This window comes from Photinus pyralis, unplaced genomic scaffold (genome assembly GCF_008802855.1).
Source record: "Photinus pyralis isolate 1611_PpyrPB1 unplaced genomic scaffold, Ppyr1.3 Ppyr1.4_LG3a, whole genome shotgun sequence".
Lineage (NCBI taxonomy): Eukaryota > Metazoa > Arthropoda > Insecta > Coleoptera > Lampyridae > Photinus > Photinus pyralis.
The window spans coordinates 16,804,281-16,831,413 of record NW_022170509.1 but is presented as its reverse complement, the minus strand read 5'-3'; the positions used below and the strand labels follow the sequence as shown (position 1 = coordinate 16,831,413).

Here is a 27,133-nt window from a genome sequence, read left to right as displayed (position 1 = left end):
TGACATGGCGCCCCCAACTTGGAAAATTGCTAACTAGGGGCAGTTCAGTGGTCCAGACTTTTCACACCATGAACTGTTAAAAGTATGTGTATTCGAGATCTTACACCACAGTTCTCATGGATCCTCATATGCAAGATTACATTGCACTTCACTTGAAAACTAAAGGTATTCTAGGAAACACAATTGTGGGAGAAAGTAAAATCATCGAGACGCTCCACAGCACAGTTGCATAAGTAACAAAATTATTTCCGATAGCCCTTTACTCAGCAGTTAAATACATAGCACAAGTAAAGTGACGATTTATAGGAAGCAAATCAACAAAGGTAATTTTGCATATCGTGCACGTCTTTAATGATAATAATCATTACAAAATCGATTAAACTTTTATCCTATTTCAAATAACCAGAATGAAGAATATAAGGCAATAAACAGTTAGATATCTAAATTAACTTAAAAACTATAATTTCAATAAAATAAATCTATAAATAAAGCACCCCTTTGAAATGGGACAAGTAGAATTCTCCCAAATAACAGCACTATAATTACAACATTGTGTTCATACACAATCGGTTGACTCTTAAATTGCAAATGGTGTGTACGATACGGATATACTTTTAAAAACAATCAAAATGGAAATTAGTCGACATTTCCAATATTAAAAGTTAAAACATATCGTAAATTACATTTGCATATTTATATGAAAATCTAACTAGTGTTAATACAATATGTAACAAAATTGCTATATACAGAAGTTGCATTTTTATCTTAGTAATGGTGTGTCAGTCACTTTCCAAACGCTCCCCCTAAAGATAATGACCTTCGATACTCAAAACAAATTGAAGCCAAACTTACTGCGTATTATTTACAAATGATACAAGTTTATATTCTATAGTTAGAATTTATCCCTTAATTTTCACAATAAAATGTACAAATGTGGCTTCCGCATGCAACCATACAGATGATCAATTGATACTAAAACTGGAGCATTACTAAGCAATTTTTGGAGCAAAATTAACGAATTAAGCACAAAATGAAACCACACCTTTTCACTGATTGTTACTCTCCATCAATTGTCCATAATCGACTCGCAGCGTTCATCTCTATAAACTATTTTACATATAAAACTTTTTTAAATCGAGAATTTACTAGAATAAAAGAAATATCACAAAACAAGTAACAAGGTAAATACAAAAATTATCGATTGCAGTCAATTTAACAGAGTACAAATTATGAACTTAAATTACGACAATCACTTAGTGCAGTTTTGTTAATAAATAAAAAATTGTGAAATTATATTTACAAACAGTATGTCAATTTTGAAATTACACCTTAAATTATTTACGCCATAGTCTGTAAAATTATCTGCCAATTCAATTTACTTGGCCTAACGCACGAAAATATTTGTAGATTGCGTATGCCTCAAACTTCCCATTTACAGTGATATGGGAAAACAAATTATACAATTGTTTAAACTGGACAAAGAAGCGGTGTTGATGATGAGGCATTGGGCACGGTTAGCTCTGCTTCTTTACATGCAACTTTAGAAAACCAGAAAGTCCATAAATGCTCATCAAGCACTACATTCATATCAAGGGGTAGTGGTAGAGTAGTCAGAATGAAAGTGTAGGTTTGAAACTGCTTCTTTCCAATTCCACAACAGAATTTACTGAAATTTTTCATAATGGCAAGGTACAATATCGTTTTCAATTTCAATAACATTTCAGAACTGGTGTTTATTTTGATCTCCATTTTTATTGATATTGCATTAAACAAGTGTAAACACATCACTTTTAACTAACATTTACAACAGGTAAGTAAAAGTACGGAGGAATATGTACAGCATGAGTAAAATAAAACAAATTGCCGCTATAAATCATACAAAATTAACACTTTTATCTAACTTTTAGATATGACATACATTTGTTCTATTCGTTGAGTTATTTCACAGTTATTTAATTACATTTCTTTTTTTCAATTGATACTGCAAACTATTACAATATAATCAAATAAATAAAAACAATTATAGAACGATGTAAACTTTAAAGCTCTTGCAAGGAGATATCAAAAACTTTTAACTGCACCATCTTGTAACGAACTTAATATAAGCTAGTCTTAATGTCTACAATAAATAATCGTAGGTTATAAAAAAATCCAATGTGCTGCAAGTAGAAACTTGGATGTTCGAGTTAAGTCGCTTTCACACTTGTTAAGATAGCGAAATTATCTACTAAACAGCAGATCACGTTTTACTTAGACTATCTTGTGTATATTTTCGACCAGTGAAATGGTAATTTAAAAATGTAAATATGAAATTTAAGTAGAAATATAATACTTTGGCGAAATAACAAAAAGATAAAATGTTTAAAATAAAAAAATCAATGAATTTAAAAACTTATGAATCCTCCTTATCCAGTTTAAGTTTCTTTACATTCCCAGGTAAATTGTCTGTGCTACGTTTGGCAGTTTTAGTTGCCGCTTGAGGATCTATAAAAAAGTATTAGCGCTAAATGAACACACAAAAAATCCCGTACCTTGTAACCACCTAACTTGAGTAGCAGGTCCGTAACCCTTGTCGTTTCTTGCCGCAATACGAAAAATGATCGCAGCTTTTGTTGAAGTGTCTAAAAATGCGGCCGAAAGAGACGCATTAGGAACGGTACACGTATTACTAGCCCCACAGTAGACCCGTACAAACGCCATTTGACTAGCCGTCGTCGATTGCGAGGGCTTGTCCTAAATAACGATCGTTAATAGAAATAAATGTTACGCAGACGAACCTTACCTTTGGATTATTTCGAACGGCTAGATACACGGAATATTCTAAGATTTCGCCTTGAGCGGCACTAGGTGGTTCCCACGATAAATGGGCTCCATCTATTGATTTCGCTATTTTAATAGCAGAGGGAGCACCCGGAAATCCAGGTAGGCACGTCTTGAATGCTGAAACCTTTACGCATTTCTTAGAAAGAGTTGAATAAAAAAGGTTTAATTAATATTAACATTAAGCCTTTAAAATACTATACATACTATAGAACTTTTAAAACTTTATCATTAGGACACAATTGAGCGCTCTCAGCCTTTGTGTCTAAGTTGTCATGAATGAAAATAAATGCATTATTATTATTATTATTTTCGATGCATTGATCAGTACTTCCCAAAAGGTCATAGCTATGGGCGCTATGTTTTTCCTTATTAGAGGCATCTATAGTTAAAATTTGAAAAATCTCCATAAATAAGAAAGTTGATGTTGCGAAATTCGCGCATGCGCACATTTAATTTCTATATGCGATATGTTTGATTTACTAGAAACGTTTACGGTTAAAATTTTAAGGACATAAGTAAAAAGTTAGTATTTTGCAGTCGGCGCATGCGCGCATTTTATTTTTACTATGCCTTTCCCGACGTGTCGTTTTTGATTTTGACTACATGCGATATGAAAGTATTACTGATCTGTATTACATTTGATTAATAAAATAATTTAAAGCATTTTGCCCCCCCCCCTCTAAAAGTAAAACCGCAAAAGTGGGCAGGAACGGACAAATGGACGAACATACGGAGATATTCGTATTCGTTGATGGATGTGTGCCTTTTACTGAAAGGTCATAATACCAAAATTTCCAAAAAATGTTTGGCATGATAGGTCGATAGAGGGTTATTTCAAGGAAAAAATGTTTAATAAAAATTATAGAAACAATTACGTGCAGCATTCTTGAGACTATAGCATCAAGACTTCAGTGAAACTTCCGATAAAACAAGAGATGAAATTTTTTTGGAACACACTCGATTTCAAATTGACATTCTGTCGTTATTTCAGTGTACCTTTTATTAATAAAAATCTTATTGTATGAGTTATGAGTCATACGTATTTAGAAACTATGGTTATGAAATGTTTCTATTCCTCAAAAAATGCACTCAAAAATAACTGAACATTTTAGGTATCCCAAAAAGGAATTATAAGCTGTAATCGTTGCCTGAAAATTATGAACAGGAAAAATAAAAATACATTGCGATAATACTGCCATCTTTGATGTAGTGGTTGAACTACGAAACAGTATGGACTCGTCCCATGTTACGACTTTTTTGGTGTGGATGTACTTCCACTTCATTGCACTTTCTTTCGCACTTCTACAAAATGGTGCAAAATCATTACATTACAAATAAATTATATCAGGTCCAACATATTTTGTTTTATAAAAGCAGGATTGTTGGAATGGCGAACGTCTGATTTTTATACATTCGGGCGGTCTTAAATGGAAGATACAAAAATTCAAGGGTTATATGTATGTTACTATTTATAAAATAATGTTTATTTCCAGATTATGTTTTTGTTTGCACTTGCGTATGGGAAAAGTATGCACAAGCAGGCATATGAGAAATATTACGTACTGCGCATGCGCACTTTTACAAAGTCACATCGGGCTCTATACCAAATGAAATACAGAAACCTAAATAAAAATTGCGACGCCTTTTATTACATTGTTTTCAAGAACGCGACGCGGTCAAGCTTCAAAAAGTGAATTGATCTTTCTTACCTCACTCCAGTCACCTCGTCCAACAGAATTGATAGCCGCCACTCGAAACTTATACGCAGTTCCTGGTTCTAAATTGATGCGGGGGAAATGAGAGCAGTCTGGCACGTCGTCAATTGTAAATGAATCGTCGTCCTCCCAATAAAAATAATTATGAACGTCGAAACTGGTGCCCTTGATAAATCCTACAGTATACCACACATCCTTCTCTTCTTTCACACTTTTTATAACATCAGTCTTAAATTCTTTTGTATGATGTAAAACGGCAGCAGATGCCAACGCCGATAGAGCGTCACTAGTTTCGGACTTTTTATCATCTTGAGATAATTCCGATTCAATCGCGTCCGAATTATACACGGAGTCCGGTTTCATCTTTGAATCCTCCACCATCGTCGAATCTAAGGGAGGCAGTTTTTCACACGTGGTATCCATGTCCATTTTAAATTCTTCCGTTCCTTCCTCTAACTCGGCATCCTCTTTTAGAGGAATAGTACCGTTGACAGTACTTTCAGTGGTCTCGTCGACAGTCTCTTCAGGAGGAAGGGGATCATCTTTAGTTCCACCAAATAAGCCACCTCTATATGTTACAGGTTTAGTGGGAAGAATAGGCGCGCCTCCAAACAGACCGAGCCGAATCTTCGATCCGCCCTTAAGACCTAGTATTTTATTTACAGGATTTCCCCCAAACAGTCCAACATTAGCAGTCTCCGTAGGTGCAACAGCGTCCACATCCGAAGCAGTCTCTATGTTGGCATGATCGTCCCCTTGGAGAAATGTAACATTTTGTTCGCTAGGAGACTGATCGACGTCCTTTTCAATTGTTACTTCTTTACTTGGCTCGGGGTCTATCAGTCCGGCTTCGGCCGCTAATGCAGCTAAAGCCGCATCAGTCGTAGCAGGACCATCGAACGATGTGGGTGCTACAAGGAAAAAATGTTTGCGTAAATTATTGGCAAAATTTCTTACGCAAGCTACAGAAAATGACTTATTTATACAGGGTGTTCCAACTAGAATTTCTACTCCCTGACAAATCGGTTTTCGGCAAAATGTAAAATTTATATCTATGGGGGATGAACTTTAGCCTCATTTTCAGGCGTTATGAACTCACTATGAGCTCGTTAATAACGAATGACATTTATACAGGGTGTTCCAAGTTGTATTTGTACTCCCTGACAAATTAGTTTTCGAAAACGTAAGGAAAATGCTTGAATATGTAAAAATCTGCATTAATAGGGGATGAAACCATTTGAAAGCTCATTCCATACCCCGGTACTATGTTCTTCTCGCAAAATAGTTAATGATAATTTTCAATAATTTTTTGAAGGGTAAACTGGAAGGAAGAACCGGGGTTCTGGGGGTATAGCAGTACCCTGGGCAAAGGAGGACTCAATAATCCTTTCTCTATTACCCTAGCGCTCTCTTTTGTAGTAGTCTTTGGGAAAAGGTAACCGAATCCTTGAATACTGGGGGGGTATTCCATACCCTTCCCCCAAAAATGTTTAATGATAATTTTCGAGAAAAGACCACAGCACTTAGAACCAAGTTACAATAATCATGATGAGAGTTTTGAACTTGAAGGATGCCAGGGAATGCTGTTACAGCCCCCCGGGGATTCAAAATGTTACTAGTAGCGTATTTTAAAGGCAAAAGGTACAATGATCACTATTGGAACAATTTTCTTACACCAGCAAAAAATCAAACACTACAAAAAATAATTAATGACTTATTTATACAGGGTGTTCCAACTAGAATTTGTACTCCCTGATCAATCAGTTTCCCGAAAACTTACTAATTGTTTGTGTTGGTCATAATGTGTTTGTTACTATATACATTTAGGTGTTAATGACAATTTAAATTCAGATTTGGAATATCTGACAATAAATATTATTATTATTATGGTGGGGTGATGAGTTGAAAACGCAGAAACCACCTTTTTTGCGCCTCTCAATATCTTTCACCATCTCCACTACCAGTTTTTGAACAAACAATTTTGAAGTGGTTCCTCGTGCTCAACCGCGAATTTTCCTCAAGTTGCGCCCAACATTCCTACCTCCCTGAGCAGGCGCCAAACCTCGTACCGTCTGGGAGCGCGTGCGCACCAAAACGCGATCACTCCGCAACCGCTCAAAAGAATTTCCTAGAGCATTTGAACAGCAAAACACCAAGGAAGTTTAACCTCATTTTTAGGCGGTACATTTGATCTGAGAAAAGACCACAGAGTTAAAACCAAGATACAACTGTCTCTCTCAAAAACATGAGAATTTTAAAGGCTAAACTTGGAGGAAGAACGTAGTGGGGGGTATGGAACCCCCCCCCCCCCTCCAGAGCAAAGGGGGACTAGATAATTCTTTCTCTATTACCCTAGCACTCTCATAGTAGTCTTTTGGAGAAGATAATTGAATCTTCATATAGGGGGGCATTCTGCACCCTCCAGAAGTATGTTCTTCCCCAAAAACTTTGATGATAATTTTCGAGAAAGACTATCATTTCCCAAAAACAATTTGAAAGTTGGCGAGGCAGATGAAACTACCAAGCATGTGATCTGTCACTGTGACACTTTGATCACAGATATCAGCTCCTTGGTGACAGTTATGTGGAACCGGCGAGGGTGAAGCTAAACATGGTCCTATCCTATATTGAGAGGAGTGGGCTCTGAACCTAGTTCCAAAAGAAAGGGGGTGGGCACCAATGGCCCTTCGGTGTCGAGCTCCTCTTATCAATAGAACAGAATACTCTTTAACACACATTATATGTAAGGTATTGAAATTACCTACACGCACACAATCGTGTGCAATATATGTACATTGCATTTGTTCCGCATTAGGATTTCCCTAACGTTTTTGTATTTGTGTTCTTTTTATTCCGTGCAGAATTAAAAAAAAAACAACTTGACAATCTGATATAAACAAAAATTGCGATCTTCGGCAACATTGTATTTACCTATGGTAGCGGTTGGCTGTTTGGGTCGCTGTAGAACCATTAATTTTGGCTGTTCATTAGAAGATGCAGTTGATAACACAGTCGATGAAGAGGGTAGGCGGACAATTTTTCCCACAGGAGAATTTCCTTGTAATTGATTTCCTACTAACGTGAAAGTTTTGTTTCCCGTAGCCGCCATTTGTACGGTGACCGGCTTACCGCCGATCATTACTTGCTTCTACAAATTTGTAACGATAGGTATATATTAATGTAGAGAAAGTTCACTTACCGTTCCCTTAGACAAGGTGACACTTTTGGTTGGACCGACCGGCATCGAAATTGTAATAGGTTTTCCTGTCAGTTTAACACCTTGTAGGTTTGCTACAGACGTAACGGGTTGCATGTGTACTGTCGTCGTTTTAGGTTGCGCTAGCGTTACCGATTGTGCTTGACTAACCGTCTGTATAGTTCGTAATGCGGCATTCGTGCTAACCACTAGAACTTGTTGATTCGTTATTCTTTGCAGCTGGCCAGTTGCATTTTTGGATAAGACAAGTTTTCCTGTCGCTTTGTTCATTTGAATTACATTAGAAGGGAGAGTTTTAACGGTTGTTAATACTTTACTACCTGAAGTACTGGGCAAAATTTTTACTATTGCATTTTTTCCTTGCTGTTGAATAACAGTATGGCCCTTTGGCTGAGTTTGTACTACATTTCCCTTTGGTAGAGCGGCCACGGTCATACCGGTGCCCGTTTTAACCAAGGTAACAATTTGAGGCTGCATATTGCCTTTTTGCAACATAGTCCCACCTTTCTGTAAAATTAGTTGCTTTCCTTGAATCGGCGAAGTTTGCCTTATTCCCGTCGTCGGCTGTATTCGAACATTGGACGTTGCTGCAAAACAAAAAGGGACTGTTTAACTTTTCGTAACGTACAAGTAAGACATTCTGTACCGATTTTCAAAGGTGAGGTTTGTTGTTGTTGAGTTAGAGTTATTTTTTGGGTCGCTGCAGCTGCTGCAGCCAATGCTTGAATGCCAGATAAACTAGTTTGCGTCGTTTTTGCGGCTTCTATGTTAGGAGTCGCTCCTGGAGATGATACCGCAGTCGTTAAAATGACAGGTTGACTTGATACTACGACCTTTGGAGGAGGGGCCCGTACTGGAACAACGGCCCATTCATACAATCACATCTTCCAACATTTTTTTTTAATAACCAATGTTACAGTGAAACTAAATGAATACCAGACAGAATTTTGAAAATCAAATAAAAGAGAAGAACGAGTAGTAGGATACAAAAAATAGGTGATTCACACTTCACGCGCCGCTTTGGGCAATTTTAGATTGTTTGGTTTGTTTTGGTCCCTTCATTCTAACACTAATTTGTTTTTATTTATTTATTTATTATCCCTCTCTTGTTCTGGGCCTTCAACAGGCTTGCGCCCAATTACAGAGTGACCCGCATAACCGTATTATTTTCATTTTTCATTTCATTTATTATTGTAGATATCTACATAATGCGGTCCTACCAAGTTATTACTTATCGGTAGGTGCCGATCATTGTTGCAAATTTACATAGAAATATTAAAAAAGAAAACTTAAACGCAGTGAGGTTAGTGGAGTGCCATGATTGTGACAAAAAGGTGCAATTTAAGGTTAATAATTACAAAAAAAAAGATTATACAACAATTATTCATATATCGCGCCTTAACTGATTTTTATACATTGCTGCAAATTGGGAGTTGTTCAAGTTCTAACGATCAAAAGTCATTTGATTATAGTTATTATTTTTTATTTATTATTAATAATAATAATAATTGAGCTACACCTTACCCGAAAAAAAAAATTTTTTTTTTACCAACTACTCACAACTCAAAGGGCGGGGTTCAGATTGTAATAAAAATTATTACTCCCTGCTCTTCCATTCAACCCAAAAAAATTATTATTATTATGCTTTTTAGAGGTGTCTCTGCAGAAGGTCTAAGTTGTTCTATACTAATTGTCGGATCAGATATCGAAGTGAAAAATGTAGGTGTCATAAATATGCATCACTTATCAGATCATTGCTTAATATACTGTCACTATCCAATTAATGTTAACGTACGTGTTAATCCACATTTATATACCTTTAGAGATTTTAGATCTTTTAATATTAATGATTTCAAAAATGATTTACACCAGATACAATGGCAAAATATCTATAACGCTCCCGATATAAACGATAAAGTTTTACATTTTACTAGAAACATTTTGACTTTGTTTAATCGCCATCCTCCTATAAAAACATTAAAAATAACGAAACCTAAAGCTCCATGGCTTACGAATAATATTAAATTAATGATATCTCTAAGAGATGCCGCCTTTAAGCGATATAAAAAAGTCAAAACAAGTGGTTCTTGGGAATATTATAAATCGCTACGCAATTATACAACTTTTGCTATTAGAAAAGAAAAGAAAGCTTATTTAGAATTTTGTGCTCGAAGTAACTCTAACACTATGTGGAAAGAACTCAGATCATTAAATGTATATCATGCAAAGAAATCTAACAATGCTATCCCATTTGATCTAAGTAATGTTAATAAAATTAATGAAACCTTTTTAAGTGCTGGAAGGACATCTGCTTCTGGAAATACAGAATTAGAACAATTTTATAATAATTCACTTATCAAACCAATTGGGACCTTATTTTCTTTTAAATTATCGGATGAAAATCAAATATCAAGCATACTATTTAATATTAAAACGAATGCGGTTGGTTGTGATGGTATAAGCGTGTCTATGCTTAAAATGAGTTCTCCCGATATTCTACCGGTAATGACGCATATAATTAATTGTTGTCTACTATCTTGTGTGTTTCCAGAAATATGGAAGACTGCTAATGTTATACCGTCACCTAAGATAAACGAACCTAAATTATTTAAGGACCTTCGTCCCATCAGCATCTTACCAGTTATGTCAAAAATTTTAGAAAAAATAATGGTAGAGCAAATCAATAAGCATATTACGCTTCATAATATCTTACCTGAAACCCAATCGGGTTTTAGGAAAGGTTATAGTTGTGCTACTGATGGCCCTCTTGAATATAACGGATGATATACTGTCTGCTGCCGATAAAAATAGAACATCGATTTTGGTCATGTTAGACTATTCTAAAGCATTCAACACAATTTCTCACCAAATTTTGTTTAGTATCTTGCGATTTATTGGATTTAGTGTCACTGCTGTGGAGCTTATGCAATCCTACCTCACTACCCGTTTTCAAAAGGTAATTTTAAATGGAGAGAGTTCTACTTCCTTGCCTATTATAGCTGGGGTGCCCCAAGGATCTAATCTAGGCCCATTACTATATTCGTTGTACACGTGCAACTTCAGAAATCATGTCAAGCATTGCAGGTATCACTTATATGCCGATGATACACAGCTTCAAATAGATTTTCAACCTGATAATGTGGCTTTAGCTAACAAATTAATTAATTCTGACATTGATGCTCTTGTAAATGTTTCTGAAAAGCACTGTTTAAAAATTAATGCAGAGAAATCCGTAGTCATGGTATTTGGGCAACGTAAAGCCAGAAACTTAATTAAACAGGATGTGGATGTTAAGGTGGCAGACTCGGCTTTTCTTGTGAAAGAAACTGCCAAAAATCTGGGCCTGATTTTAGATGATAGTTTGAAATTTTCCCATCATAGGTATTACTTCTTTATTACGGAAAGCGTATATAAATTTGAAACTTATTTTTAACCAAAGATACTGCCTAAGTGGAAAATTGAAGATGTTGTTATGTGAATCTCTAGCACTGTCGCACTTTAATCATTGCGATACTGTGTATCGACCGTGTCTTGGTAGCTTTGATGTGAAAAGAATTCAGCGAATGCAGAACTCTTGCCTTCGGCTCATATATGGTATTAAGAAACACCATCGTATCTCTCATAAATTAACTGAATCTAAATGGCTAAATATGTATAACCGAAGAGTTCTGCATTCAGCAGTTCTATTTCACAAAATTATAACTACTAAGAAACCGAATTACCTTTTTGACAAAATTAAATCTAGATATGATATTCACAACGTAAATATTAGAAAGAAAAGTTTTATCACACCTCCAATCCATAAATCGCATTTGTTTAAAAAATCATTCTCATATAGCGTTAGTAATTTATATAACTCACTGCCTGAATGTGTAAAAACTCTTAGGACTGCCTCTTTCAGACATCGCCTTACTAAAACTATTTATGAAAATAAAAAAAAATAGTACTTAACATTTCTTTTATTTTTTGTTTTTTTGTTTTTTATTTATCTTGATATTTTTCTCCTTTTTTTAATTAACTTCTTCTCTTCTTCATCTATAAATTATTATTGCCATTTATTGCAAATGGCACGCCACTAATCAGTTAAACAACCAACTAATTCATATTAAATTAATTAATATAATTTCAATTTTGTACTCGGGACGTATTCTTTCTTTCAATAAAAATTATTGTTAAGTATTAGGGTTAAGTGGAAGAACAGATTATGAAACTTCGTATTCATAAATCTGAACTTCGCCCTATTGAAGGTGACTCTGACGTTAGTTTTTTATTTCCTATTTAATAGTCATGAATTCTGTTTGTACAGTGTTATCCTTCAATAAATGACCATTATTATTATTATTATACTACTCCTGTATTTACCTTACGAATTAGGAAAACTGTACGAAAACCTAAATAAATAAGCGCTCTACCACTGAATCATAAAGCCGTTTTTTTTAATACTTAGTATTGCATTGTCGTAAATGGTAAAGGGAACAAGACAATCCACCTACAGCATCAATGGCTGCAACTAAGGGGGCGATCTCCTCCTCCAGACTTTCAGTTACTTTAAATCCTACACTCTAAAAATTGATATATTCATGTAGGGATCATAAACTAAGGATACCCTCCATCCGTACTCTCTATACTGGAAGTAAAGCTATGCAAGTTATTTTAGATGAAATTTCTTCCTGTGTTATAGTTTCGTCATTTTAATACTCACCTCTAATTATAGGAGCAACTAATCGAGGAGTTGTTCCACTTAAAGGTGATGAAATTTGAACTGGTGGAACTACAGGCGATGGAGCGACCATAAGCGGAGTTACGACTCCCGCTTTCGGAGAGGCCATTAATGAAGGTGCACTTGTTTGTGGAATCGTAGGTTTCGAAGCGCTACCAGCCGGTAAATCGTATTTTTGAATCTGGAAGACATTGTTACTCCGCGTAATATTTGCGCACAAGCTAAATATTTACCTGCAACATGTATGTTTGTATAGATGGCGTCCCGCTCCAATTAACTTCTAAAGAATGTGTTCCCGCTTTAACTAATGAGACTCGTCCGGGCGTCTGCGGTTTGTCTACTTCGAGGTACCACAGATCTTTACAACAAACCTGCAACGACTATTATTAAATGAAAGTATTACGAATAATTATAATTACTTGATTATTCCACGCTTTCCTATAGCCATCGCGACCTGACCATACATACAGACGAGTGTTAATACCGACCGCGCAATGACCCGCACGTGCACACGGTACGTTATTGTCAGTATTATCAAAAACTATATCTTCCCACGTTAAAGAGTCAAGGTTGAGGCAAGCCATGGTACTCGTACATTTCCACTCTTTTTCATTTGTCGCCGTTTTAACAACATCAGCTACAACAGGTACCCATCCGCCAAACACATACATCTTGTTACCGATTAGCGTCGAAGTATGAAGTGATCTAGGAAGCGGTGTAGGTCCCGCCACTTGCGGTTTAGTCCAAGTTAACGTGTCAGTATTTAACAACCATAAATCTCCTAACCTACATCCACTCATGCCGCCATAAATGACGAGGAATGATTTCCTTTGAGCTTTATCTACATGCGCTACTCCAGTATGAGATTCACGAGGTGGGGGAGTCGGTCCCTGTGTAATGGGAATTTCCCACTGAACGGGTGACACTCTGATATCCAAGGCGTATAAGTCGTTTAGATATCGAGGGACATTATTTTTGGGATCCGCACTATCGTTGGCTAGACCGCCAAATAAATACACCTTATTATTAACCAATGTAAAACTATGTCCTAAACGGGGACAAGGAGGCGGGCCGGTTTTTGGAGGTTTTGGCTTTAACTTTTTCCACTCCCATCTTGACGCCTGCAAACAAAACGCAATATTAAGTTCCTTGTAACAAATTATCTGCAACAGCAGAAAAAAATATGAACTTCACCATTTTGCGTCGTTGAAATTACGGATAGTGTAATATGATTTTTTAGCAGATACCGATGTCAGCCATATTGCTTATTTTAGAGAAATTTCCTAAGCTTAAGGAAAGTTTTATATCACGGGACATGGCGCTGAACTGCAGTATAAACTTCATAAATATTATTATAAAAGGTGATCCATCAACACTTGAAATTGTTAGGGTGTTTGAAGATCTGGACGCTTTGGCGGATTTTTCTTTGGTAGAAGAAGAAGGAATAGAATCGACTTGGCTTCTTGAAACAGACTATTAATAATAAACCTTTAGTCCAGGCTATATATTTTTTGACAAAATAAATTGGTTCCCAATCCAAACTGGGTTTTTTTATGTAGGTAAACTGATTCGAAATCGGGAAAAAATAATTGCTGAATTTTTCGGCGGACAAAAAAGTTGGATGTTGCACATGCGCAACTCAATTTTTTGCGCATGCATTTTGTTTTCTTTTATTAGGAGGACCTACCCCATCCAAATTTCGTTTTAATTGTTCCATAAATAAGAAAATTGCATTTCTGCGCATGCGCAACACGATTTTTGCGCATGAATTTTGTTTGCTTTTATTAAAGGGACTTACCATAGAAATTTCGTTTAAATTGCTTCAGAAACAAGATCGTTGCGTTTTGCACATATGCAACACAATTTTTTGACTTTGACAATTTTTTCTCCGTTTTTTGATAATATAACCCGGCCCAATTTTTTGTAGGTTGTACACAGGAAAATAAGGTCTTCCAAATAATAGAATAAAAATTTTAGGTTGCTATTTGAAAAAAAAAGTTCGATGCCGTTACGGCGCTCCAAAATTTTTTTCAAAAATCCGGCCCGTTATTTTTCTGTTCGGTATGCCTAAAACATATATACAAAATTTCAACAAAATCCGTCGAGCCGTTTTCTCAGAAAATTGCCAACAAACGTACGTACGTACATACAGACGGAAAAAAATTTTATTCTTTAAAAGTTGCTTAAAATGGTCTAGAACGTCGACATTTGATGAAATTTTGAAATGTTCAAAAAACGGCTATCGCAATAGCTACCTAGCACATGCTAGGAAGCTAAAATTTCATAACCTCAAAATTTTGAGAGAATAACTGGTTTTTTCGTTTTATTTTTACGAAAAAAAGTCACAGGGTCTAAAATTTTGAGGAACACAGCTTTTCTTTTTATGACAAAGAAGACAATTTTTTGGGCGGTTTTTGAAATATTCACGATTTTCAAGGAGACGAAAAATCTATTTTTTTTTTCATCATACTGAGCTGCGCCGGGTAGGTAAAGACATGTTAATCAAAAATAATTCAGTTAGAAAAATCGCGAAAAACTGAAAAAACCTTTTCGACATACATGTTTTATGTCTCCCCGACCCCAACGCATGTCCACAGTGCAGTTGTTTATTGATACTCGCTTTTGGTTGCCATAATGCCATCTGATATTTGAATTCGGAGTAAATAATGCAATTTGTTCCCAAAATTTGAGTTAAATTCTTCGACTTTTTTTAATTCGCGAATTAAATCACCGACTTAATTCACATTAACTCGTACCAACCCTGTTTATATAGCATCCAAAGTGATAAAACGATTACATATGTACTTTGTGATAATAATAATACTTTATTGCTCAAACAGAAACCATATTCCAATAATAGAGCAACAATATATTGTTTACAGGAGTGAAATTAAAATCGTACACTTAAGTAAAGTAATATTATAAACATACAGTCTTTGTAAAAATGCAATGAAAGATAATTAAATCGAATTAAATTACGCAAAGTAAACCAAATTATATATAAATTATATAAAACGTACAAATGAACAACACAGAGATATAAGTAATAGGAGTAATAAAAAAAAAATGTAAAAAAAATAATAGTAATTATCTTTGAGAATGATTGAACTTAGTAATTAGTTGCCTAAGTATTCATTTCGTAAACAATACTATCTACAGCACTGCCCGAGTCATAAAACCATAAACTCATAATTTTAGGTGAGTTACCCTGCTCGGACACCCCCAGAAAATTTCATGTCTTCGTCGCGCGAGGGTTAAAAGTACACTTTTTTTGATAGCATAAAAAACATATTACATAATCAAATTTAAGGGAACAATTCAAATTAAGGAAAATAGTTTGTTAATTGATTTTATAATTTTACTAGTTTTCAGCATGCTTTTTAATTTTTTTTAAATGATTTTTGATACAATTGCTTTCACATAACTACCAAACAATAACGTTCTTTATGCTGCTATATCCAAAAAAGTATACTCTTTAAGAATATGTAACACAAAGTAGTGGTTGAAATTAAAAACCATGTGCTCCAGACAAAATTTTCACCCTGTATAAAGCAACAGAGAGATTTATGGAAGTTTTGATACCTGAAATGAAAAATTGTTTGAAAGAACCTTCCATTAGATATCACACCTTCTCACCCATCTGTAGCTGAAAACGAGTTCTGATTCAACCTTTAAAATTGCATATCTTCCTCCATACTACAACCAATGGACCAGGGATAAATCAAAATATCAAAGTTTCTTACAGCAAAAATGTTTGAGAAAGTGACGCAGGTAATCGAGATATTGTGAAACTTTGGAAAAATGCCATAGTCATGTTGGAACAAGTGAGGATATTAATATCACAAAAATCAACATCCTCCTAAAATGATCGACTCCGATGCGGTAAAAGCTTTCTCAATTGATCGAGGAAAATAATATAAAACTGCAGAATATACTACTATGAAAACATATTAAAGAAAGTACATTCGAATCAAGTAAAATAATACCAAAACAACAAAAGAAAATTGATACTTTTTTCAAAAACACGAACAAAGCAGATTCTATATAGTGTGTATGTACATAAATATTTGTTTATATTATATTATATAAGTAATAAAATATCAATGAACTACATATTTACATATAGTATAACTATTTAGTATTAAAAGACTCCTGTGCCGGATACTGTGTAATTTGGTTTCCTTGAAGACTATATCTGTCCGGACCAAAGAGGTGGTACAGTATTTAAAACGTAGAATTAGAATTTAGAACCAAATACTGGGTGTTCCACTTTTGGCTACCTACTTTATAATCGCATCCAGTATAATTTAAAATATTCCACCATACGTCATTTAAATTTTTGTAAATTCAAAAAAAGGTTCTTTCATCTCCTGAAAAATACATGTATTCAACAGATGTTTTATATTAAAAATATGAACCATTTGGATATAAAAACACAAAATAACAAAAAAAAACATTAAAACATCAACCCTGTTTGATATCTTGTCCAAAATCTTCATTTATACACCAATTTTTTTGGTGAAAAGGTAACACATTGCATCGATGCACAGGAACTTTTCCTATCTTACTCTCCTGGATATGCTGTACAATCTACGAAAAATCGCAATCACCGTGTGAAATAAACCCTCGTCTGAAAACAAAATTCGAAAACTCGCTTTTATTCTCGAGTTGACGCACGAAAGGACAGACGTACCCACAGACACAACTAAAACAGGCTAGTCGCTATTGCTCAGCACAGTAATAAAACAATATATTTAATATTTTTATTTAGTATCCAGTATGTTTTAATTAGTTCAAGCGGTCATTATTGGTTTTATTATATACCGTTACCGAAATCAGCCTACGAAAAAACACTATGGTTACAAAGAATTGATAGCATACAATGTAACTTGCATGATCAGAACACGCATTTTAACCAGGATTCCAAACAGTATTTAAAATAGCAACAAACTAAGAGAGAAAGGCAGTAATTTCGAACAAAAATATTTCTACTTCGCTGAATTTTGAATAATAATGTTTCAAAACAGCGTTGCCTTTATCGAAATCCATTGATGATATAATAATGACGCTTATCATAAACTAAATCAGTAATTAACGTCGTATCAGTAAATACGTTACCTGTAATTCATATAATTCGTTACTATATTTTCCATATTCTATCATTCCACCAAACACTAAAAGTCTCGTTCCGTCCACCACAAATCCATACGCTGCACAACCAGGAGGTATATCTCCTTTTGTAACGGGAACAAACCATTGATTTGTAACTGAAATCATAATAATGATTATTAGCAATAAACAAATAGACCAAACTGATAATAACCATTAAAATCACAGTCATTTCAATTTGAAATTAGGTACATAAACAATCCTCAGAAATGGTTAAAATTAGCAGATAAACTTAATGGTGAGAATGAAAGATGGGCTTAACCTATAAATTGGTATGTCGAAGCTTCTCAGCTGGAGAAAGTACGCAAGTCGAACAAGCACCTAATAATTGTTTTTCCACATTTGATAGTCGAGAAATGCACTTAATTATGAATTGAAACAATAAAGCACGCATTTACTTTTAATATCTGTTGTCAGTACGTGTTCGAATACAAGCATCTCGGACAGTGCACAGAGATTTACCCCCACATGCTCAACTTTAGATTTTTGCAGTACGAAATTTGCGAAGTATCTTTCTCAACACTTACGTTTGTTTAAAATAGAAAGCTCAAATTTAAGAAGGGCTATTGAACCAGAATATGAAAAATTTCAACAAAAAATCAACAATAAACGAACTTCAAGATAAAGCTTTAGGCTAGAAGATACATATATAGCAGATTAAAATAATTATCTAATTTGTTTACAAAACAATATCATCATTCGGCATCTAAAACCAAATTATAATATAGCCGCCATGTTTGTAAAAATACAAACAATGATGATGTTAGGAATTTGGGTTGAATAGGTACTTAATCCGGGAAAAAGTGCGTAGGTGAATGGGTTTACGGCACGAACCCTGCGTCTTCAGGTAGGTAAAAGTAATGGAAAGTACGTGAATGCAAAATGAAAAATGGTTGACATCGCGCGCCATATTTATCCGCCGATAACTAGGCATAGTCGTACCTGTATTGTACACATGCAATTCGTCAACGATTCCCTCATTTCCTCCACCGAAAACAACCATCAAGTCTTTAATAGCAACGGCACGATGGCCATGGCGAGGTCTTGGTTGTGGACCGCTAGGACTTGTTACAGATTTCCAAAGCAACGCCTTAACCGCCATCACTTGCTCACATTGCACTGACCACTTTACAACGCCAATCTGATCATGCGTCCGAATTCAAACGCTTCAAATTTTTCAAAGTTACAATTACGTATATTTCACTCTAGCCAAATGTCTCGGGACCGTTATTTTTGAGTATAGTCGGGAATTCGACACTGTTTTCCGAAATTTCTGAAAAATAGCAACTACCAAAGGCTATATATGAAAAATATTTAGTTTAAAATCAATCACTGCCTCACATCAACTACATCAACTAGTTAGTTGTATTAGGTGGGAGAACAACAGTCGCTTTAGTTTATCTGTCACCCGCTAGGGGGACCGCGAGCTAAATATACGGAGAGCCCCGAGTCATTTTCTGCTAGAGTATAGACAGGGTAAGTGAATAATTTCGTAACACGTAATTGGCATTCTCATTGAGCTATGTCAGCGTTTTAAAAGTGTTTTGCATCATGCTATTTTTTCTTTAAAGACATATAATAATGCTAAACTAAAGGTGAGATCTAAGTGCCGATCCCATAGAACAGTTTGGTTTAAATAATGCCGGGTATTGGGCAATCAATAGAGACGATACATTGAAACTGTATAGTTTATTATTTTGTCTGTCACACTCTAGGTTGGCGATAAATAATTTGGTCTAGGGACTGTAATAATTTTGACCATCCCGCAAGGTAAGATAATTTTACCTTACGTGCGTAGCGAACACGCGGACCCTTAGCTAACCAGTGGCATTGAATAAATGACTTATTCAATGCCAGCGGATAACTGTTAGACCCCGGTTCAACACACGCTGTACCATTCAAATGCTTCATGCTTGATGGCAGAGCTGGGCAGTATTCGATTTTGCAAATACTTTTTAGTATTCAAATCCTTTAAAGTATTCAAAATTTCAAATACTTTGTAATTAAATACTTTTATGGAAGCAGTATTTGTTTTTGTAACTCAAATGCTTTCACAAATATTTAGTATTCGAATACTTCGCAAAGTATTTGGAAACTTCGTAAAGTATTCGAATACTTCGCAAGGTATTTGAATACTTTGAGAAGTATTCGAATACCTCGCATAGTATTTGAATACTTAACCTAACTTTTTTTACCAAAAATCGACTACTCCAAAATTTCTCGGGAAAACACTTTTTCTTATTAATTTTGGGGAGTAGAATCCAAAACAATTCGTACTTTTTCGATTAGATTTTTCAATCAAAAGTTATAGACTAGAAACCAATTTCGAAAGAAAATTCAAAGGGCTGTAACTTTTAAAATAGTAGCCCAATCTTGGAACTGTTTGAAATTATGGATTCTACAGGCCACATTCTATATGAAATTTTTTTTTCCGGGTCGATCTGAGACAATTTTTTTTTCGGGCCTCAAAAAAGACCTTCCTTTTTTACAAAAAATCGACTGCACCAAAATTTCTTGGCAAAACACTTTTTCTTATTAATTTTGGTGCGTAGAATCCAAAACAATTCGTACTTTTTCGATCAGACTTCTCAATCAAAAGTTATAGACTAGAAACCAATTTCGAAAGAAAATTCAAAGGGCTGTAACTTTTGAACTAGTAGTCTAATCTTGGAACTGTTTGAAATTATTGATTCTACAGGCCACATTCTATAAGAAAATTTTTTTTCCGGCTCGATCTGAGAATGTTTTTTGAGGGCTTCAAAAAAAGGCAGTGTACAACCTTCCTTTTTTACCAAAAATCGACTGCACCAAAATTTCTCGGGAAAACACTTTTTCTTATTAATTTTGGTGCGTCGAATCCAAAACAATTCGTACTTTTTCGATCAGACTTCTCAATCAAAACTTATAGACTTTAGAAACCAATTTCGAAAGAAAATTCAAAGGGCTGTAACTTTTGAACTAATAGCCCAATCTTGGAACTGTCTGAAATTATGGATTCTACAGGCCATATTCTATAAGAAAATGTTTTTTCCGGGTCGATCTCAGACAATTTTTTTGTGGGCCTCAAAAAAAGGCAGTGTATACCTAACCTTCCTTTTTTACCAAAAATCGACTACACCAAAATTTTTCCGGAAAACACTTTTTCTTATTAATTTTGGTGCGTAGAATCCAAAACAATTCGTACGTTTTCGATTAGACCTCTCAATAAAATGTTATGGACAAAAAACAAATTTCGGAAAAAAAATTCAAAGGGCTGTAACTTTTGATCTAGTAGCCCAATCTTCAAACTGTTTGAAATTATAGACTCTCTATCGATCTCGATCTCAGACAATTTTTTTTTCCGGTCTCAAAAAAAGGCAGTAGGTACTTTTAAGTTATTCAAATATTTGAGAACAATTTAGAAATGTTTCCATTGTCACAAAATCAAATATAAAAATCCGATACATACCGAACTCGATAGTCTACGTAACTAATTAAAAACAATAGGGACCTTCCTTATATCTATAAAACCATGTGTACCAATTTTCAAAGCGATCGCACGTTTCTAAACAAGTTATCATGCACACGGACAAACGGATGGTCAAAAATGGATCTGTTCCAAAATCGCTAGGATTAATTTCAGACGTACGTATCATGTGCACCAGAGTTGGACTGGGTCACTGGGTCAACTGGGTCACCTGGGTCACTGAATTAAACTGGGTTACTGGGTCGCTGGGTCACGTCATACTCTTTTCAGTTAGACCCAGTAACCTAGTTTGATCGAATAACACAGTTAAGTCAGTGCCCTCGGTTCAAGTGTACAGATTATGAAATAAATGAAATGCTGGTTTGTTGAAAATAATACTCGATTGCTTGACAACTGCCATTTCTGTGATGTTTGCTTTAATACTGCCGTAAAAAACTGTCCATGTCCCGAATTGTATTAGAGTAATGTTATCTCTAAACAGTTCCCTCCTTCATTTCTTTGCTTCAGGGCTTACCAGTTTGCTTCACATTTAATTTTTTTCTAATAGTTAACTTAATCCAAATAAATCTTTTCTCTAAATACTTTCATTGACTACTTGACTACAAACTATAAACAAATGCATTTGATTTTTTTAGGGATTAGTTCTCTTGAATGAAATTGGGCTACGTGCTTGTTGCCGAATATTATTGAGGAAGTTTTTAAATTAAAAGTTACTTGAAATTGTTTTGGATGATACCTAACAATAATTTAATTACTGGGCCACCGGGTCAAGATGGGTCACTGAGTAAAGCTGGGTCAAGATGGGTCACAGGGTCAAATTGGGTCACCGGGTCAAGCTGGGCCACAGAGTCAAATTGGGTCACCGGGTCAGACTGAGTCACTGGGTCAAGCTGGGTGACCGGGTCAGTAAACTAACTGGGTCACTCTATGCTTGACCCAGTCCAACTCTGATGTGCACGACGTACGATCGCTTTGAAAACTGATACACGTATTCTTAAGGATATAACTGGTATAAGAAAGGTCCTGGTAGGTACCTCCTATATAATAATAATAATATGCTTTTACTCCCCTTAAATTTGTAGGTATATAACAATAGAAATATAAAAAAAGCTAACCCCATACAAAGTATAACTTGATTTTTTAAGTAGTATTAAGCCTTTTATCTAGTATACTATTTTAAATTTTTAATGTATTTGAGTGACAAGTATTCAAATACTTTTCAAAGTAAGATAATGAAATACTTTTCAAAGTATTCGAATACTTTTTATAGTATTCGAATTCCTTTGATAGTATTAGAATACTTTTGAAAGTATTCGAATACATTCTAAAGTATTTGAATACTTATTTTTTAAAGTATTTGAATAGGTACTTTTCTATGTATCTGTATCTAGTATTCGCTTGTGCTGGACGTAAAAGTATTCAAATACCTACCTTTGATTTGTGTAAAGTATTTACTATTCAAATACTTTTTGAAAGTATTCTGCCCAGCTCTGCTCGATGGGAAGTCATCTAACGATGCTTTGTGGACAAATTCTAAAGAATTCCCGCTGATCACTCATTAAACGTGTCTTGGGTAGATAACGCTATCCCAAACAAGCGGGGTCCTCTGCCAGCCAACACCAGTCAAGGTTTTAATCTAGCCTGGGAAACAGGCGCGATACCCTTCAATTTTGCTATGGAGTACAAAGAGGTCTTAAAAGGCCCTCGATGACCCCAGGATTACGCACCCCTGCCCACTGCAGATGTCGGACTCTGAGGGGTCCTAGTGCTGCTTAAGGTAGGATTAGAGAGAATCAATTCGTGTTGTATATTCTGAAAAGGGACAAAATGAATGGGCTGACCTGTCTGGCTTGTATTTCTTGGCGAGGAAAGTAAAAGTTTCCCAGAGCCTTTTCAAAATCTTTTCGTAGAGTAGGATTTAGAAAGTTAGGCATGGCTAATATATGGCATTTAGATAACATTGGATAATCTTTAAATCTGCTTTATAAATGTTATTACAGCTTCAAGAACTGAATCTGTGTAAAACATAATTAGTTCTCCATAGGTGGACTTAGAACACCTTTACTTGACCAGCGCCTAAGCTTCAAATAAGGAGTTGTTTGTTGTAAAGACATATTCATACAATAAATAGAACTTTATTATTGTGTATTTAATAAGTAATCTTGTAGTGCTGCATGTTGAGAGCAGGACAAGTACACACATTCATAGTTGACTGCCTATCACACATCAGCTGCACATAGCTGTTGTGCGTGTTCTTGCTCTAAGTAGGAATAACAGCACTGTTTTTATTTACAAAGTAAATTTAATACAGTCTATCTACAATACATTTGCATAACATTGACACCATACAAAGTATGTGTGTACAACCACAGGTATATAAATTTTGCGACATTGATATTTGTTAACTATAGCAACGATTCTAAAAGTCTAATTTAAGTCCCAAAAATGAGTTTGATTAACATGTTTATATACCTGTATGTAGTTACAACCTTCTAATGTTACTACTGCCAACACCAAAACAAATTATTGTATTTAATAACTGAAACGACAAAAGGACGATATACACAGGATAATTCTAAAGTTATTTTGCCGCATACATTTACACCTTAACATAGAAAAAATTTAGGTTAATGTTCTGTATATATAAGATGCCCCAATGCGAATTTCTTACTAAAGGATAAGTCAATTATCCATTTCCCAATCCTTGTGCGTGTTCACGGAACACACAAAGAAAGCAATCACACTTAAGACTTACCCTGTATATTCACCATTCTGCACTGCTATACTTAAGCTACAGCTAACATTTTACAACATAATATGTACATAATACAGAATTTCCTCATTTGAATACTTACAGCCTAAGTGCACTTTTATACATTACGTGAATATGTCAACTTAATATATACAAAACTATTATGTATATGCATATATATAAATTTCTAGAACAAATATAACAAGAAATATATACCCCAATAAGGAATATAAAATAAATAACTACAAACTGCTTGTCTCTGGTGTGTTTATTAGGCAGAGTATTTATATTTCTACAAAAAGTTTATACAAATTCTAAATTTTAAAAATACTATTGTCGTACACTTATAAAACCTGGGAATGCGATCGACAATTTGCCACTAATTGTATTTTCAAAGACCAGCAGATGAAGTTAAGACAATGAGCTATAAATATCACAATATCAACTAACAACTGCACAGTCTACAAGAAAACTTATATGAAACAGGCATTTGATATAAGTTCCTTTTATGTTACTACAGTGCGCGACTGTGGTATTTGGAAGGCAGGATTTAAATATCCGCGTCACAAACTTACATTTGAAATATTAAAACAGTGAAAAATTCAAACTTTCAACGAATATACTTGTGCAAAAGGCACAAGAGGTTATCATTTCCTGAGAAATATATAGACAGTATTATTTTAGTATTAAAAATGGCAACAGTGTGACCGGATTAAGTAGTTACGTTGTGTTTATTCTGTCGCGGTAACAGTTATAGTTTTACCCTTTGGATCATCGAAACGATCCATTGTTTTAATGTCCATCATCATTGTTAGGCCACAAGTCATTATTAAAACGAGAATAAACGTAACAAACAAACCAGACCATATTGGAGCAGACATAAATCCTACACAATCGTACGGGTATCCAAATTTCACCTTGGTTTCATTAAGGAAGGGTTGTATCTGAAAGAAAAATCAATAAAATAAGCGCGCGCGTGTTGTATCTACGGCTTACTTGTAACTCCTTGAATGATAAATTTTGATTCGGATTCCTTGGAAAATAGAATAACATATTGGAGCAATGATACGAAAATAATTCCGGAGCATAGAACTCCTTAACACGGAAATAATACTTGTTGTCTTGCTCCGGTGCGGATGTGTTAAGTACAGTAATGTTATCCATGATCCAATAACCGCCCGCAAAAAGAAATTCAAATCTGAAAGGAAAAAGAAACATTATTGTAAACATCTAACTATCGAGTTATCGATATACCGATAACTACGATTGTGGGTAACCATTGATGTAACAATAAAATTCGATAGACATGGGCATCCAATTGTAGAATGCTGAATAAATCTGGGCACTATCAATTACAATAGCTATCAATATATACCGATAAGTCGATAATTATCAATTTACTGATAACTGTAGGTAGGTATAAACTGATAACACTAATATATCAATGACTTATCAATATATAGTGCAGCTTTTTTACTCCCGACACATGCTAATCCGGACATCTCTAAGTAAGACACTTCTCAGTGTGGTCTTACGAAAATTACGATCGCGCTCGTTCATTTAAAAATGCACAAAAGCACCGCCAGACCATTATGTGGTTTATGAAAGCCTAAAGTATGTTGATTTTTTAATTGTAATTCATAAACCATGCGGCGAGAAAATCGTGTAAATTAGACTACTTACGTTAGTGTGATATGCGTAACAGTTGGCGACTTTAAAGTAATATTCATTCCTTCCTCCGATTTATTTTCCGTAGTAATCTCAGTGAAAGTATCTAAGCTGACGCTGTAACATTAACGATTATTAGAATATCGAAACGAATTTCTATTAACTTACGTTGTTCCGTTACACACGAGCAAAGGATTCGACATTGAACTAATAAGGATATCGTTGTTTTTAATTACTAGGTAACTTGGTTCTGGTTCAGTATCATTCGGTTTGCTAACATCACGAATATGCCGATGACTGCGAACATCTTCGGATATTATCTGTGAAGCATATACAGTAGTTTATAAACGTGTTCACAAAGTGAAAATGATAGGTCTGGACGTGTCATTTATCATAATTACAATTTTAGGAGTCACATGGTTTCTACATACTCAAAATGCAATATAGATCCATAAGACAAAATGGTAATAGGGTCAAATCTGCCTCGGGCAAAATAAAATATAATTACGGACTAACTTACCCAGGACGGACCATATGCTGTATATATCATAACAATATCTTTGTGATCTTTAACCAAACGTGCATAAATGGTGGCCATGTTGCGATCTACAACGGATAAATGCAAATAACCATTCTCATCATTCTTTCTATTACCGTGTCTATGTAGCATGTCTATTCTATCCTCGTCATCGTTAGCGTCATTCATAGCAATTAGCAAGACATCTCCGTGCTGAATTTTTAGCGGTTCATTCATAACATCTTCAAAGGAAGACTGAACAACGTTTCTTTCTTTCAAACTAGTAATAGACGTAACTGGGTTTTTAACGCACTGAAAATAATTAACGGTAGTGGATTCTTTTAAAAGATCCAACGTAGCAAAAATGCTCTTGCCGTTCTCGTCTTCGGAAATAAAATCTTCAGAGCTGAGCTGGAAGTTTAGAAATTATGCACTTACTGTAGAATTTGGTGGACCGTACTCACCGTTTGTTCTACAAAGACAACGATTAGGCTTTTCTTATCGATTTGATTTTGTAGGACGTCGTTGAAACTTTCCTGGTTCAGTTTTTTTAAGGGTGAGACCAATTCGTTGTACCTGCAAAGTTCATTTAAGGGATAGGTGTGGCTATTTAAAAAAATCCAAATAAACTTACTGGACATTACCCCACATAAAAACTGGGACACATTCTGCAGAACTGACGTTTACTAATGATATTAAATAAACTGCTAATAAAACCAAAATCGAATTATGCACACCCATTTTAACGAAAACCGACTAAAAATTAACTTGTGACCAGCAACAGACGAGATCACGTGAAATGTTCGGAATACACCTCTGCTGCAGTTTGAGAGCGCGATCATATGGTAAACTTCGCTATTGTAGCGACATCTACAATATAGTTTCCTATAATGTGTATGTTTCTTAACACTACAAGTTCTCAGGAGATGGCAGCACCAGGGGGGTTATTCTTGAATCTCTAGAAGCGAAGGTGATTTTCCCTACCTCCACGAGGTGAAAGGTGCCGGGTGCCTGAGGAAGTGCAGACAATAACCCTTTGTGAGCAGCAATGAGCTCCTGCACGCATGTTGTGCGCCTCTCCGCCTG

General features: G+C 35.1%; 2 protein-coding genes across 3 annotated transcripts; both read right to left on the bottom strand.

Moving 5' to 3' along the window:
- Nucleotides 1-324: 324 nt before the first annotated feature.
- LOC116165245 (host cell factor 2) lies at nucleotides 325-18,991 on the bottom strand. Of its 2 annotated transcripts, none has more exons than XM_031479513.1 (12): nucleotides 18,587-18,991; nucleotides 17,594-17,742; nucleotides 12,895-13,596; nucleotides 12,709-12,855; nucleotides 12,458-12,656; nucleotides 8,402-8,608; nucleotides 7,738-8,342; nucleotides 7,470-7,686; nucleotides 4,533-5,449; nucleotides 2,783-2,947; nucleotides 2,532-2,733; nucleotides 325-2,484 (listed from the first exon to the last, which is right to left on the bottom strand). In XM_031479513.1, exons 1-12 carry the CDS (start codon nucleotides 18,744-18,746, stop codon nucleotides 2,393-2,395), a joined length of 3,762 nt encoding a protein of 1,253 aa, XP_031335373.1. In that variant the 5' UTR covers nucleotides 18,747-18,991; the 3' UTR covers nucleotides 325-2,392. The 2 variants fall into 2 exon arrangements, with proteins under 2 accessions (XP_031335373.1, XP_031335374.1); XM_031479514.1 differs by having other exon boundaries at nucleotides 12,709-12,846.
- A 4,247-nt stretch (nucleotides 18,992-23,238) lies between these two features.
- On the bottom strand, nucleotides 23,239-26,881 carry LOC116165651 (V-type proton ATPase subunit S1). The gene is made up of 8 exons (XM_031480271.1): nucleotides 26,682-26,881; nucleotides 26,512-26,623; nucleotides 26,185-26,458; nucleotides 26,051-26,136; nucleotides 25,699-25,850; nucleotides 25,546-25,647; nucleotides 24,859-25,060; nucleotides 23,239-24,806 (listed from the first exon to the last, which is right to left on the bottom strand). Exons 1-8 carry the CDS (start codon nucleotides 26,786-26,788, stop codon nucleotides 24,594-24,596), a joined length of 1,248 nt encoding a protein of 415 aa, XP_031336131.1. The 5' UTR covers nucleotides 26,789-26,881; the 3' UTR covers nucleotides 23,239-24,593.
- Nucleotides 26,882-27,133: the final 252 nt, after the last annotated feature.